Source organism: Lactuca saligna, chromosome 7, assembly GCF_052625555.1.
Source record: "Lactuca saligna cultivar CGN05327 chromosome 7, ASM5262555v1, whole genome shotgun sequence".
NCBI lineage: Eukaryota > Viridiplantae > Streptophyta > Magnoliopsida > Asterales > Asteraceae > Lactuca > Lactuca saligna.
In genome coordinates this window covers 11,879,837-11,893,960 of record NC_136423.1, presented here as the reverse complement: position 1 = coordinate 11,893,960, position 14,124 = coordinate 11,879,837, and the positions used below count along the sequence as shown (strand labels likewise).

Genomic DNA, 14,124 nt, shown 5'->3' with positions numbered 1-14,124 from the left:
AGACTATAATACTTCATTACTGTAAGCATTTGACTTACATTTGAAAAGTGTAAAAAAAAATGTAATATAAAGGAGTATAATTTATGTTCTCTAAAAAGTAAATTAATCTATTGAATGAATAATATTACGTATTACGTATATAGAATATAAAGCTTTGTGTAAAACCCATAAATATATGTTTGTGTCAATATGTATAGAAAAGAATGAGTGGCTTTTTATGAGTTGCTTATTAGTTCGAACACCTGTATATAAACCCATGTACTAATGTACTATAGGAAGACTATCAGACCCCATTTCTCAAACTAAGTGAGCTTTCTACATTCGTCTTTCTACATATATAATGGCTTCAAAAGCCGACGCCGACTACAAACAAAATGGTCACCCTTTACCACCGGAGTGTACGGTGGAAGAGGTGGCGCTGGTGGTGCCTGAAACCGATGACCCGTCGCTACCGGTGCTGACATTCCGGGCATGGACACTCGGAGTTGCCTCATGCACCGTTTTGATTTTTCTAAACACTTTCTTCATATACCGAACTCAACCGCTAACCATCTCCGCCATCCTCATGCAAATTGCTGTTTTGCCGATCGGAAAATTCATGGCCGCCACCTTGCCGACGAAGGAGTATCGGTTGTTGGGTCGTAGCTTTAGCCTGAACCCGGGTCCGTTTAACATGAAGGAGCATGTGATTATCACGGTGTTCGCCAACTGCGGCGTTTCAATGGGAGGAGGGGATGCGTACTCCATCGGAGCCATTACTGTTATGAAAGCTTATTATCGACAGAGCTTGAATTTCCTCTGTGGGTTGATTATTGTTTTGACTACTCAGGTATAATTAATTAATTAATTAATTAATTAATTAATCTTCATGGGTTTTCTTTAATTCTTCTAATTTCAAACAAGAATTTAATCGATTCGTTTGTCTTTGTTCAGATTGTGGGATATGGATGGGCCGGAATGTTGAGGAGGTACTTGGTTGATCCGGTGGAAATGTGGTGGCCGGCGAACCTTGCTCAGGTGTCTCTCTTCAGGTATGTTTTCAAACTGTTCATCCAATTTAATTATTATTACTTTTAACAATCGATTAAAACCTGATGTTTCAAATTTCAACCTTTGTTTGCTAAATATACATTTCAAGAATCGGATTTGATTTCCTCATAAAGTATGACTACTTTTTATGCTCTTAACTTTTTAATGTTCTTCACTTTAATGATGGCATCAAGAATATCAAGTATTCCATGAGATTGAGTAAAAAAATGTTGTTCCATATTCCATGAAGAGTTGACGACCGTTTTATTGGAGAATTTGGAACTCTTTTCAAAAGTGAAATCAAACAGAATCATTTCTATTCGAAATCAGTTCAATTGATTCTCCTTGTTTTGTTTCAGAGCGCTACACGAGAAGGAGACGAAAGCTCAGGGAATGACAAGAATGAGATTCTTCATGATCTTCTTGATTGCAAGCTTTGCATATTACGCATTTCCCGGCTATCTATTTCCGATCTTGACTTTCTTCTCATGGGTATGTTGGGCTTTTCCGAACAGTATAACAGCACAGCAGATCGGCTCCGGTTACCATGGGCTAGGCGTCGGCGCTTTCACCCTCGATTGGGCGGGAATTTCAGCTTACCATGGAAGCCCACTAGTTACTCCATGGACTTCCATTATCAATATCGGAGCTGGTTTCATCATGTTCGTTTACATCATCGTCCCGCTTTGTTACTGGAAATTCAACACATTTGACGCACAAAAATTTCCCATCTTCTCCAATCAGCTCTTCACATCCACCGGACATAAATACGACACTACCAGAATCTTAACCCCACAATTCGACCTCAACATTGCTGCATATCAGAGTTACAGTAAGCTCTACTTGAGTCCCCTCTTTGCACTTTCAATTGGATCTGGATTCGCGAGATTCACAGCCACCCTCACCCATGTCGCGCTTTTTCATGGCGGGTAAGCAACTTTTCTCCGTTTAATTAAAACATAACAGGCCCTGATCTCTGAATCCTGATACAATGATCGATACCGTGTAGGGATATATGGAAGCAGAGTAGATCTGCAGCACATAATGTGAAGCTTGATATCCATTCGAAACTAATGAAGACTTACAAACAAGTTCCTCAATGGTGGTACCTGGTGTTGTTGATCGGGAGCATTGTTTTATCACTAATAATGTGTTTTGTCTGGAAGGAAGATGTTCAGCTCCCATGGTGGGGTTTTCTCTTCGCTTTCTTCTTGGCTTGGATTGTTACTCTCCCCATTGGAGTCATTCAAGCAACCACAAACCAGCAACCTGGATATGACATCATCGCACAGTTCATAATCGGTTATGTGTTACCCGGAAAACCAATCGCAAATCTTCTGTTCAAAATCTACGGGCGAATCAGTACCATTCACGCTCTTTCGTTTCTATCTGATCTTAAACTCGGACACTACATGAAAATCCCACCTAGATCCATGTTCACAGCTCAGGTATATGATGTTTCCATGTTACTATTAATTAACAAATCAATCGATATTCGAAAATCGAAACCCTAATTCTATTATCGAAACTGTTAGTTGGTGGGAACGCTAGTTGCAGGGACGGTGAATCTAGCAACATCATGGTGGATGTTGGAGAACGTCGAGAACATATGCGACATTGAAGGTCTTCATCCCGAAAGCCCATGGACATGCCCGAAGTTCAGGGTTACATTTGATGCTTCGGTGATATGGGGACTGATCGGACCACAACGACTGTTCGGACCTGGAGGTTTATACAGAAACCTGGTATGGCTATTCCTCGTCGGAGCATTCTTACCTGTTCCCGTTTGGATTTTGAGCAAGATTTTCCCTGAGAAGAAATGGATTCCGTTGATCAACATCCCTGTTATCTCCTATGGTTTTGCTGGCATGCCACCTGCAACTCCTACGAACATTGCAAGTTGGCTTGTGACAGGGATGATCTTTAACTACTTTGTGTTTAAGTACCGGAAACAATGGTGGCAGAAGTACAATTATGTCCTTTCGGCTGCTTTAGATGCTGGGACAGCTTTCATGGGTGTGGTGCTGTTTTTTGCTCTTCAGAACGAAGGTGTTAATTTGAAATGGTGGGGATCCAAACCAGATCACTGTCCTTTGGCAACTTGTCCTATAGCCAAAGGGATTAATGTTACTGGATGCCCAATTTTCTAGGGGTAAGATTGTAATTTTAAATAAGAGGTATGGGCTGTATACTGTGTAATAGTATGTAGTAGAGCCCTTGGTTACTCATAGATTTTGTTAGATGGATGTGGTCTAACCATTTGGTGTTCATTAGTGTATATGTTCCATTAGTAGAAATATGTTGCTTCAACATTTCATTAATCAGTGCTTAAAAAAATCTATTAAGGAGATCGAGTATGACTGTATGAGTTACATGAAGTCACTAGAAAGCCCTCTCTGCATTGTTTGTATAGTACCACTGTCACTCTGTCACATATATTTAACTTGGGGTATAATTCCTTACCAATATATTAAGTAGACAAAGTTGCAAAAATGGTTCCTGTGGTATTTTCTGAGGTTTAGTTCAAAATGTATTCATTTTTTTCCTAACCAAATTTCCACAAAATCAATCAAATCCAGTGAAATTAACATGGACAGGACTATTTTATACTTCTACATATACAAAATTTTGTTCTTTCTTCACTTCGTTTCAAAACCCTTTATGTGATTGAAGAAGAAGAAGCAGCGAGACACGAATGTCAACAAGAAGTACAATGGTGAAATGGCACATAACACCAGCATCACCTAGACCCAAAATCATTAACTTACCTAGAAGGCATAGTACTCACCGAAAAAACCCATATACGTCAATAAACAACCCATCTCGGCCACCACCAGTGCCGGGATGATACAGATGCATAATTACAAAAGGAAGCTTGAGAGCTTGTTGGAAAGAAGTGAGAGAGGGTGGACGCAGAGCCAGAGGTGGACACTCACTGTATAGATACACCGATTTTACAAAATATTACTTATATAAGTCGCTTTTTCCCCAATTATTAACAACATTGTTTAGATACATCGATCTTGTTTTGCCTTCGAATTTAAGTTTGATCGAATGTTTTATATGGAAGAAAGAAGTTTTTTTGAAGGGAAGAACATGGAAGTTGTGTTGGAGGAAAAAACCTAAATCTTCAGATCTTGGTTCGTCTCTAGTAACGATGACGAGCTCAAGATGACATCGGCTTTCAGATCTGAGGGTTTTCAAACAGGCTCAACACTAGTGGCGATTTGACCGGTGGTTGTGGGCATATCTTTTGGGTGTGGTGGTTGTATTGATCAGTGGTGGTGGCGACGTTGAAGATTGAGCTGAAGATCTTGAAACCCTTCTTACTAGAAAGTTGAGGATTACTGATGAAGATGGATAGCGGCTCCGACGGCTCACAAAGGGTTGTGTCGATCTTTGGACTGTTACACCTGGTCTTGTTTATCTTGTTCTTGAGTAGGCTTGAAGAAAATTCAAAGGTTCATGTTTAAGTTCTTCACAAACGTGGAAAAGTGTGAGTGTGTTTTGTTATTGATCTGGAAAATCAACGAGAGAGAGAGAGAGAGAGAGAGAGAGAGAGAGAGAGAGAGAGAGAGAGAGAGAGAGAGAGAGAGAGAGAGAGAGAGAGAGAGAGAGAGAGAGAAAGAGAGAGAGTGTGTGTGGACCCACTTTTATATTTAATAATAATAATAATATTAAAAAGTGAAAGAAAAATGAAAAATAAATTCATTAAGAGTATAATAGTCTTTTTAGTTTGAACATGAACCAAAACTACAAGCAAAGTAGCTCAAAAGGACCACCAATCCAAAAAAATCGGGATTTAGATTAAAACCTCAAAAAAATACATACCACAGAGACCATTTTTGCAATTTTGTCTAATAAGTATTTAACCCTTAAAGAAACTATTGGAACATTGTTTGCATGTGTAATACAAATTTTCTTGGTATAGAATATTAGAACCTTTTTAAAATTGTGTAATGTATATGTTTAATCTTCTCCTAGCCCCTACTTTGAAAAGCATAAATAAAAATAGAAAGAGGTTAAAATCAATGTATCTTCAATTTATTATGCCAACTTTATCCTTTTTATTATCAATTTTAAATTAGTAAATAATTTTGTTGTCATAGGAAGCGGCGTCTGAATGTAGTAAAGGGTCAATAGTCTATGATATGCTTATGGAATGAGGACTTATGAGGCAAGTAGAAAAGTGATTCTAGTTTTCTTAAATAATTAAGTGTGAGATATGGGTTTGTTTAAAAGAAAATTTAAATATAAAATTCAAAATATTTGATAAATATTTGATAAGTTTGAATTTATAAGAAAAATATTGAATTATAAAAATTAAAGTGTTTTTTTTGTTTTAAATTTAAACAAATAATTTATATAAATAAATAAAGAAAATTAATGAAACTTTAATTTAATAATTTTGAAATTAGAAGGAAAATCTATTAATGAAATTCATATACATTTATTATTAGATTTAAATAATATGTCGATTTTAATAAAATAGAAAACCCATAAAATGACATGTAGAATAAAAATTAATTCAAAATAACCATAAAATAAAATTACATTTAACAAAATGAATAAAAATGTAGCATATCACAAAAAGATCTTTATTTATTAAAGTAGATATAAAAACTAAAAAGCTTACAAATTATATTTCCACGGGTATCATGTAAGTTGCAACTTTGGAATATCTTATTAACTGTTTTTTAATTACTTTATAACAAATTTATTATGTTCTTTAAGATAAATTAATAACTACATTTCACCGTAATTATTGCGCTCCTCAATTTGAAGTTAGGAATCTCATACAACAAATAAGGCTTGAAAATATGGGTTAGTTTTAGAATTATCTGGATAAAATTACAAAAATGGTCCCTGTGGTTTGCTAAAAATCACAAAGTTAGATTCTATTAATTTTTTTTGATGTAAATTGTCCTTGTGGTTTGAAAAACTTGCATGGATGACCCTTTTTACTAACGCCGTCAGTATTTAGCCGTTAGGGACTGAATTCGTAAGGGTATTTTCGTCTTTTCAAGTATACAGGGACTGAATTCGTGACACTTGGTAAACCATAGGGGTCATTTTTGTAATTGGTCTAAAAAAATTAATGGAATGGAAGAGGATTCGAACCAGTGACCTCTTCTCCTAGTCCCAAATCAACCTAAACCTAATACTACTAAGCTGCATTCAAATTTGTTTTAAAATTCCGAAACATAAGTTATATTACGTGAAATCGCAAAAAAAAGATAAATAACAAAATAAATTACAAACTTTTTACATAATTATTTTTAGTAAGAAAATTGTAATTTTACTTATTGAAGAAAAAAATAAATTTTTACAACTAGTTTATATGTTTTTTTAACGTATTTATTTTACGTAAAATAATTTTTTTATTTATTTAAAAACTACGTTTTTGTATAATGCATTATTATGTTGTTATAATCTTTTAGTATACTTTTACATTATGGTAAGGTTTTTAATTGGTTTAAAGCAACACTTTAAGTATTTTGTTTTTACATAAAAACATTAAGAACATGAAAATATAACGTAAAAAAATACTTGAATATTCGTCTTAAATCAACTAAATATGTTAAGATAACGTAAAAGTATATTTTATGATTTTAACAACTTAATAACGTATTATATGAAAATATATTTTTTAAATACACAAAAAACAAACTTCACATAAAATAAATATATATACAAAAAAATTAAGTATTTTTTAGGATTACCTTTTTATATAATATGTTATTACGTTTCTTTATGTATTTAAAAGTATATTTTCAAATTATAACAATGTCATAACATTTTATACGAAAACGTATATTTTAAATATATAAAAAAACATATTTTTCATAAAATAAATACATAAAAAATTGTTTTTTATGTGAGAAAAAAATGTTTTTCAAACGTAAAACAAATACTTAAAATAAATTGGTATATAAATTGTTTTTTTTACAGTACATTAAAAATATATTTTGTTTTATTATTATTATTATTATTATTTTTTGTAATAATATGTTTTTTTTAGTTATAGATGTTAATGTAATTATGATTTTACGTAATATAACTAAGATTTCGGAAAAATAAACCAAGTTAGTATGCAGCTTAGTGGTATAAGGTGTAGGTTGATTTAAAACAAGGGATTTACGTCTTAGGTTTGAGTCCCCCTACCGTCATTTCCGAACATTTTTATTATTTTAAGACCATTTACAAAAATGACCCTGGTGGTTTACTAAATGTTACGAATTCAGTCTCTTTATACCTGAAAAGACGAAAATGCCCTTACCTAACGGCTGAATACTAACGGCGTTAGTAAAAAGGGCCATCCGTGCAAGTTTTTCAAACCACAAGGACTATTTACATCAAAAAAAATTAATAGGGACTTACTTTTTGACTTTTGACAAACCACAGGGACCATTTTTGTAATTTTGTCAATTATTTGAACATACCTACCAAACAACAAAGTTTATACACATTTATAAGTTTACCCAAAAAGTTTAATTTTCAATATTTTTATTTTTTTAAACGGCAAATATCATTAAAAAGTCATGATTAGCAAGTAAATAAAACATGATGGGAAACCATTACAAACCAGGAGGAAAATGAATACATAGGAAAAAAGAGAATACAATTAGGAAGGAAAAGATAAATGAACAAAATGTGAACAACTCCACTTAGCCCAACCACCACAATTCACACTACTCCTATGTTTGCACAATGAGTATGAGCTTGAGATAATATCATCCTCGGCCTTTGTTGGAGTGACACGAATATTCTTGAAGATCTTATCGTTTGTGGCGATCCAAATATGCCATAATACACCAATATGATGTAGTTTGTGACTATAGAGAAAGACAATTTAACTAGGCGTATTGTCAAACGCAAAGAATAAGGGCACTATCGTGTGCCTGGCGACCAAGACTTGAGAAAGTGATTTCAACTATTTTATTCAAAACATAAACGAATTCAAAATATAACCACATAAAAACCTGATGTACGTTTTTGACCAAGTACTTATAGTTAAACAATACAAATCCTAATACAATTAGAAAAACTCAAAAGATAAAGACTAATACTAATGAGATAAAGACTATATTGCATCAATGCATCATTCTCCTTTGTTTGAAAAAGAACTCGTCCTCGAGTGATTATCTAGATACAATGGCAGATCTGGCTGAAAAATGGTGAGGTCAGACACATTAAACGGAAAAATGGACCAGGTTGATCAACAACATTGGCATTATCATTCACTCTCCGAAGTATCTTGCAAGGGCCAATTTTCTTCATATTGAACTTGTTGTACGTACCCACTGAGAACCGTTCTTTTCGTAAATAAACCATAACGAGATCACCCACTTCAAATACCTTCTCACGTCGATGTTTGTCACGTGCTTCTTTATATTTAGAGTTAGAAAATACCATCTTTTGTTTAACCTCTTCTTGGACTGCTTCAGTTTTTCAGCCAAATTTTTAGCTGCGAAACTATGCCGAGGCAACGCAAGTAGCTGAATAAGATCTAGTGGATGTTTAGGCTACCTTTGGTACACAATCTGAAAATGCGATTTACCAGTTGACCATGTTATTAAAAGCAAATTCAACTTGAGCGAGAAATTGGTCCCAATGTTTAGGGTGATATCCACAAAGGTACCTTATTAAATTCCCCAAGGTTTTGTTCATCACTTCAGTTTGACCATCTGTTTGGGGATGAAAATAGGTACTAAATTGGAGTGTAGTCTGAAATAACCTCTAAAGAGTGCGCCAAAAATAACTAAGAAATTTGGTGTCACGATCAGATGTGATTTTCGAAGGAATGCCATGTAAACGTATTATTTCCGAAAAAAATAATAAGGCAATATTAGACGCATTTGTCGTTTTCTTGCAAGGGACAAAATGAGACATTTTAGATAAATGATCAACCATCACAAACACATAATCATTTCCTCTTGCTATCTTAGGAAGACCTAAAACAAAATCCATAGAAATATCTTCCTAGTGGACGTCAGGAACAGACAATGGAGTATATAAACTAGTATTTTGGGACTGGCCTTTGGCTGTCTGACAAATAACACATTTAGCAACAAATTGACCCACATCCTGTTGTAACTGCGGGCAATAGTAACGCTCTTCAACTAAAACAATAGTCTTGTCCCTTCCAAAATGGCCTCCTAATCCGTCTCCATGCAATTCTTTGATAAGTTCTTCCTATAATGAAGTGCGGAGAATACATAGACGATGATCGTAGAACAAATAACCATCAAGTTTTAACATAGGTGGAACTATGTTGTTGCTCAATATCTTCTTAAAATCTTCATTGTCAGCATATAACTCCTTCAAATCTTCAAAACCAAGGATTTTGGTCCGTAAAGTTACTAATAACTCAGCTCGACGACTCAACGCATCAACCACCTTGTTCTGATCACCGGATTTATGTTTTAAAATAAACGCAAAACGCTGAAGATATGAAACCCACCGCCCATGCATGCGATTTAATTTCTGTTGACTGTCAAAATACTTAAGTGCTTCATTGTCTGTATAAAGAATAAACTCACGGTGGAACATATACTGCTCCCAATGTTGTATGGATCTATAAATCGCATAAAATACTAACTCATAAGTAGTCCACTTTTTTCGTGCCTCACTAAGTTTCTCACTAAAGAATGCCACGGGTTTGCTGTCTTGGGACAAAACAGCACCAATGCCTATAATCGATGCATCGCACTCTAAAGTGGAAAGTTAATCGAAATTGGAGCAGAAGTCAAATTTTCATTGATGATGGAAAAACTTCTAGTAGCTTCATTTCCCCATTGAAACTTACCCTTTTTCAGAAACTAAGTGATACGAGCCATAATAGAACTAAAATTTCGAACAAATCACTGATAAAAGGTCGCAAGTCCATGAAAACTACGGACTTCACTAACGGTTTTGGGAACCGGCCACTCGCGTATGACACATACTTTTTCCTCATCTACTTGAATTCCATCTGCAGTAATGATAAAACAAAAAAAAATATTAATTGATTAGTCAAGAAATTACATTTCTTTAGGTTGAGATAAAGTTTGTTAATGTCTAAAACAGTAAGAGCCTCCATGAGGTGTAGAAGATGTTCATTCTCTGTGTTACTATACACGAGAATATCATTAAAATAAACGACCGCAAAAGATCTAAGGAAAGGTTTTAACACCTAGTTCATGAGTCGAGAGAAAGTGCTAGCTGTGTTGGACAAACCAAAAGTCATGACCAGCCACTTGTATAGACCATCTTTAGCTTTAAATGTTGTTTTCCATTCATCACCCGGACGAATACGGATCTGATCATACCCGCTTTGTAGGTCGAGTTTAGAAAACACCTAGGATCCTTCCAACATTTCTAACATGTCATCTAATCAGGGAATTGGAAATCTTAAGCCATCATTATCTTGTTGATGGCTCTACTATCAACACACATTCGCCAACTACCATCTTTCTTTGGAACCAACAGAGTTGTGACTGCACAAGGACTCATGCTCTTGCGTATGAGACCCTTTTTAAATAAATCTTCAACCTATTCTTGTAGTTTTTGGTTCTCCTTTAGGCTCATGCGATAGTGTGCTAGGTTGGGTTACTTAGATCCTGGAATGAAATCGATTTTGTGTTGAATATCATGCATGGGTGGAAGAGTTGCTGGTAATTCACTCAGGATAAGGGACTTAAATTTCGATAGGATAGGTGTTAATTTGGTAGGAATGTTATTTTTGGCCCCCTCTTGGATAGAATATGTAGCAACAATAGCATAAATGACAGATTCCCCCTTTATCTCTTCTTCAAAATCTCGATGAGACAATACCACCAGGCTATTCTTCACATTGTGACGAGGGATCATGGGTTTACTAGATTCTATCAAAGGCACTAAAATCATCTTCACTCCATTAACCTTAAAGGAGTACGTGTTTTCCTTGCCCTTGTGTATCATATCCTTATCAAATTCCCAAGGTCGCCCAAGCAGAATATGACATGCATCCATGTCCACAACATCAAACCACAATTCATCTTTATATTTGCCAATGGAAAAATGGATTTTACATTGATTAGTAACATAGATCTCTCCAATCGATTTGATCTATCCTATTTTGTATCGGTGTGGATGCTTTCTGGTAGATAGTTTGAGTTGTTGCACGATTGTTCGAGAAACAATATTTTTGGTACTCCCACCATCAATAATGACGTCAAATATCTTATGATGAACAACACAACGAGTCTGAAATAGATTATCGCATTGCGAGGGTTCTTCAGTTACTTTAGGCACAAACATAATTCGTCGGATGACACATGATTTAGTAATGTCATCCTCACAAAAAGTCTCGTCAACTGCAAAACAAATCTCAACTTCTTCATTGTCACCCTCCTCACCAACAACTTCATCGTCAACTTCTCCTTCTTCTCTTGTGGTAAAGTTAACTTTGGTTGTTGTTCCTATTAAGATTAAGGATTGTTATCATCTTTAAATATCCTACATTTATCTTTATTTTTGGTATTTATCTTGTTTAATGTTTTCAGGATTCTAGCATTTCTGTTTTGTGTTCAGATCCTGACTATATATTCTCCAGTAAATTGTTTTATTGATATAATAAAAATGCATTTACTTTTCTAAATTTATTATGGTATCAGAGCAAAGTCTGGGAACTCAAACCTAGCTTCGTTTAAACGATGGCTGTTGGCAAAGGATCGACACCACCCCTGCCCACAGGTAAGACCATCGACGTATCATCACCCTATTTTCTCACCTTTGCTGATCACCCTAGATTAAACTTCGTTGGAGAGAATCTTCTCCACAATGGTAACTATAGTGATTGGAAGAATGAGATGATGAATGCCTTGTTCGCCAAGAACAAAGTTGGATTCATTTTCAATTCACTCCCCATGCTAGAAGAAGGATCTGTAGATTTGATGAACTGGAAGAGATGTAATGCCATGGTAAGAGGTTGGCTCATTAGTGCTATAGAAAAGGAGATTAAGAACAACGTAAAATACGTTGTTACTGCTCGTGATATTTGGCTGGACCTTGGGGAAAGATTTGGAAGAGAGAATGCTCCAAGAGCATATGAACTTAGAAGAATGATAACCATAATCCACTAAGAGAATATGACGATATCAGGTTATTACAAAATGTTGAGAGGAATTTGGGATGAAGTACAATTAATTACCCTGTTACCAGCATGCACATGCCAAGGTTGCAAGTGTGAAATCACAAAAGAGATTGCAAGGTCAAGGGAAAAAGAGCGCTTGTATGACTTTCTGATGGGAATTAAAGAAGAATATGAAGCGCTGAGGGCAAAAATTCGAAGTACCGATCATGTGCCCACACTAAACAATCTACTGAGTCTAGATGAATAGCAGAAAAAGATTGGTGCTTCTCGAAGTACAATAGGAGAAGTTGCTGCTTTCTACACCAACAACAAAACAGCTACAAAAGTTGGCATCAAAGGAAACTCTTCAAGCAACTTGAAAAAGAAGGAAGAAAGAAGCAAGAATGGAAAGAATGATGATAGATGGTGTTCACATTGCCATAAAATTAGACACACACTTGAAGGGTGTTTTGAATTAATAGGTTATCCTGATTGGTGGTCCGTCAAGTTAACAACAGGCAAGACTCAATCAGGTAAGACTCGACAACAACAACCACGGGCTGCCACTATTACCGGAGAGACCTCACAACAATCTTCAGTTCTTGCTAAAGAAGACTATGAAAAGCTTCATCAACTTTTAAAATCGGCAAAATTAAGTGAGCAAAAGATCAATCCCACAGCCAACATGACTGCTAAGGTCGAAAGACAAGATAATTGGATCATTGATTCAGGTGCCAACGACCACATAACTCATCTTAGAAAGTGGTCAAAAACTATGAGTAATAAGAGGAACAACACCTCTATTTCTATACTTAATGGAAAGCTAGTAACAGTCAAAGGAATTGGCGATATATAAATATCACCAGATGTAACATCCGATTTTCCAGGTATATTATATTTATATATGTAATTTAAAGGGTTTGGAGGGACTCGATGAGTTAGTGCCCCAACTCGTCAAGTAGGGTTGTGACTTGGTGACATGTTTAATGAATGGACTTGACGAGTTGGGTATCTGACTCACCGAGTCAGCGCTGCTGAGGAAAACCCTAATTGCCCGGGTTTGTGACCTATTTAAAGGCACTTAAGGCCTCCCATTGTGGCTACCCTTCAGAAGAGAGAACCTTAAACAAATCCTGAGTGCTTTGAGCAAGAGAGTGAGCCATTTTGAGATTCTTGGTGAGTATTTTGCAAGGAATAAGAGATTTCTAGCTTGAGGATCAGAGAGGGTGTTGGATCTGCTGGTTTCCACGCTTAGAGCTTCGGTTGGAGGTATTAATCTCGACTTTCCACCTGGTATTGTTATAGATTTCTCATTTGGGTAGATTAGGGTCCTTTTCCTTTTCCTCTTTCGGGGTTTTGAGATTTTGATGTCATGAGAGAGTGTAAATCCCAGATCTGGACCCAAGGAGGTCCTTAACACCTAAAGACTCGTGCTTTATACAACTTAAAAGAGACATTGGAGGAGTGTAGCCCATTTATTATATATCTTTGGCATTTCTCGCTCTAGATGCCATGCATGGACGTAAAGTCCACAACTTTATGGGATATATGAACCCTAAGAGTATGGATCTGAAGTTTGGGAGAAAATCCTAAACTGGAGGTCCTTAATACCTAAAGACTCATGCTTTATACAACTTAAAAGAGACATTAGAGGAGTGTAGCCCATTTATTATATATCCTTTTCATTTCTCGCTCTAGATGACATGCATGGACGTAAAGTCCATGACTTTACAGGATATATGAACCCTAAGAGTATGGATCTAAATTTTGGGAGAGAATCCCGCTCTAAAATCGTCTGAATGCATGTGAGTCTGAATAGACTCTCCTAGTTGATGGGTCGACTCAGCGAGTAGCTTAGGGTTTGTCCCGATTTAAGCTGAGTCACACGTTGAACTGATGAGTTATGGCTAGCTCGTCGAGTTGAACGATCGATGGACCTATGAGATACGATGAGACTCGACGAGTCGCACGAGAGCACTCGGCGAGTCTGGTAAATTCGG

The 14,124-nt window shown here is 35.8% G+C and overlaps 2 protein-coding genes across 2 annotated transcripts; both read left to right on the top strand.

The window, feature by feature from the left end:
• Positions 1–215: 215 nt before the first annotated feature.
• On the top strand, positions 216–3,350 carry LOC145004483 (oligopeptide transporter 3-like). Its single transcript, XM_078963413.1, has 5 exons — positions 216–829; positions 934–1,031; positions 1,389–1,958; positions 2,039–2,477; positions 2,565–3,350. The coding sequence occupies exons 1-5, from the start codon at positions 341–343 to the stop codon at positions 3,177–3,179; spliced, it is 2,211 nt and encodes a 736-aa protein (XP_078819539.1). The 5' UTR covers positions 216–340; the 3' UTR covers positions 3,180–3,350.
• An 8,790-nt stretch (positions 3,351–12,140) lies between these two features.
• On the top strand, positions 12,141–12,980 carry LOC145006663 (uncharacterized). The gene is made up of 2 exons (XM_078965740.1): positions 12,141–12,329; positions 12,396–12,980. Exons 1-2 carry the CDS (start codon positions 12,141–12,143, stop codon positions 12,978–12,980), a joined length of 774 nt encoding a protein of 257 aa, XP_078821866.1.
• Positions 12,981–14,124: the final 1,144 nt, after the last annotated feature.

Coding starts and splice junctions, on each gene's coding strand:
- LOC145006663 (XM_078965740.1), top strand. CDS start 12,141: ATGACGATATCAGGTTATTACAAAATGTTGAGAGGAATTTGGGATGAA. Junction 12,330..12,395: donor AAGAATATGAAGCGCTGAGG/GCAAAAATTCGA, acceptor GATGAATAGCAG/AAAAAGATTGGTGCTTCTCG.
- LOC145004483 (XM_078963413.1), top strand. CDS start 341: ATGGCTTCAAAAGCCGACGCCGACTACAAACAAAATGGTCACCCTTTA. Junction 1,959..2,038: donor GTCGCGCTTTTTCATGGCGG/GTAAGCAACTTT, acceptor GATACCGTGTAG/GGATATATGGAAGCAGAGTA. Junction 2,478..2,564: donor GATCCATGTTCACAGCTCAG/GTATATGATGTT, acceptor CGAAACTGTTAG/TTGGTGGGAACGCTAGTTGC.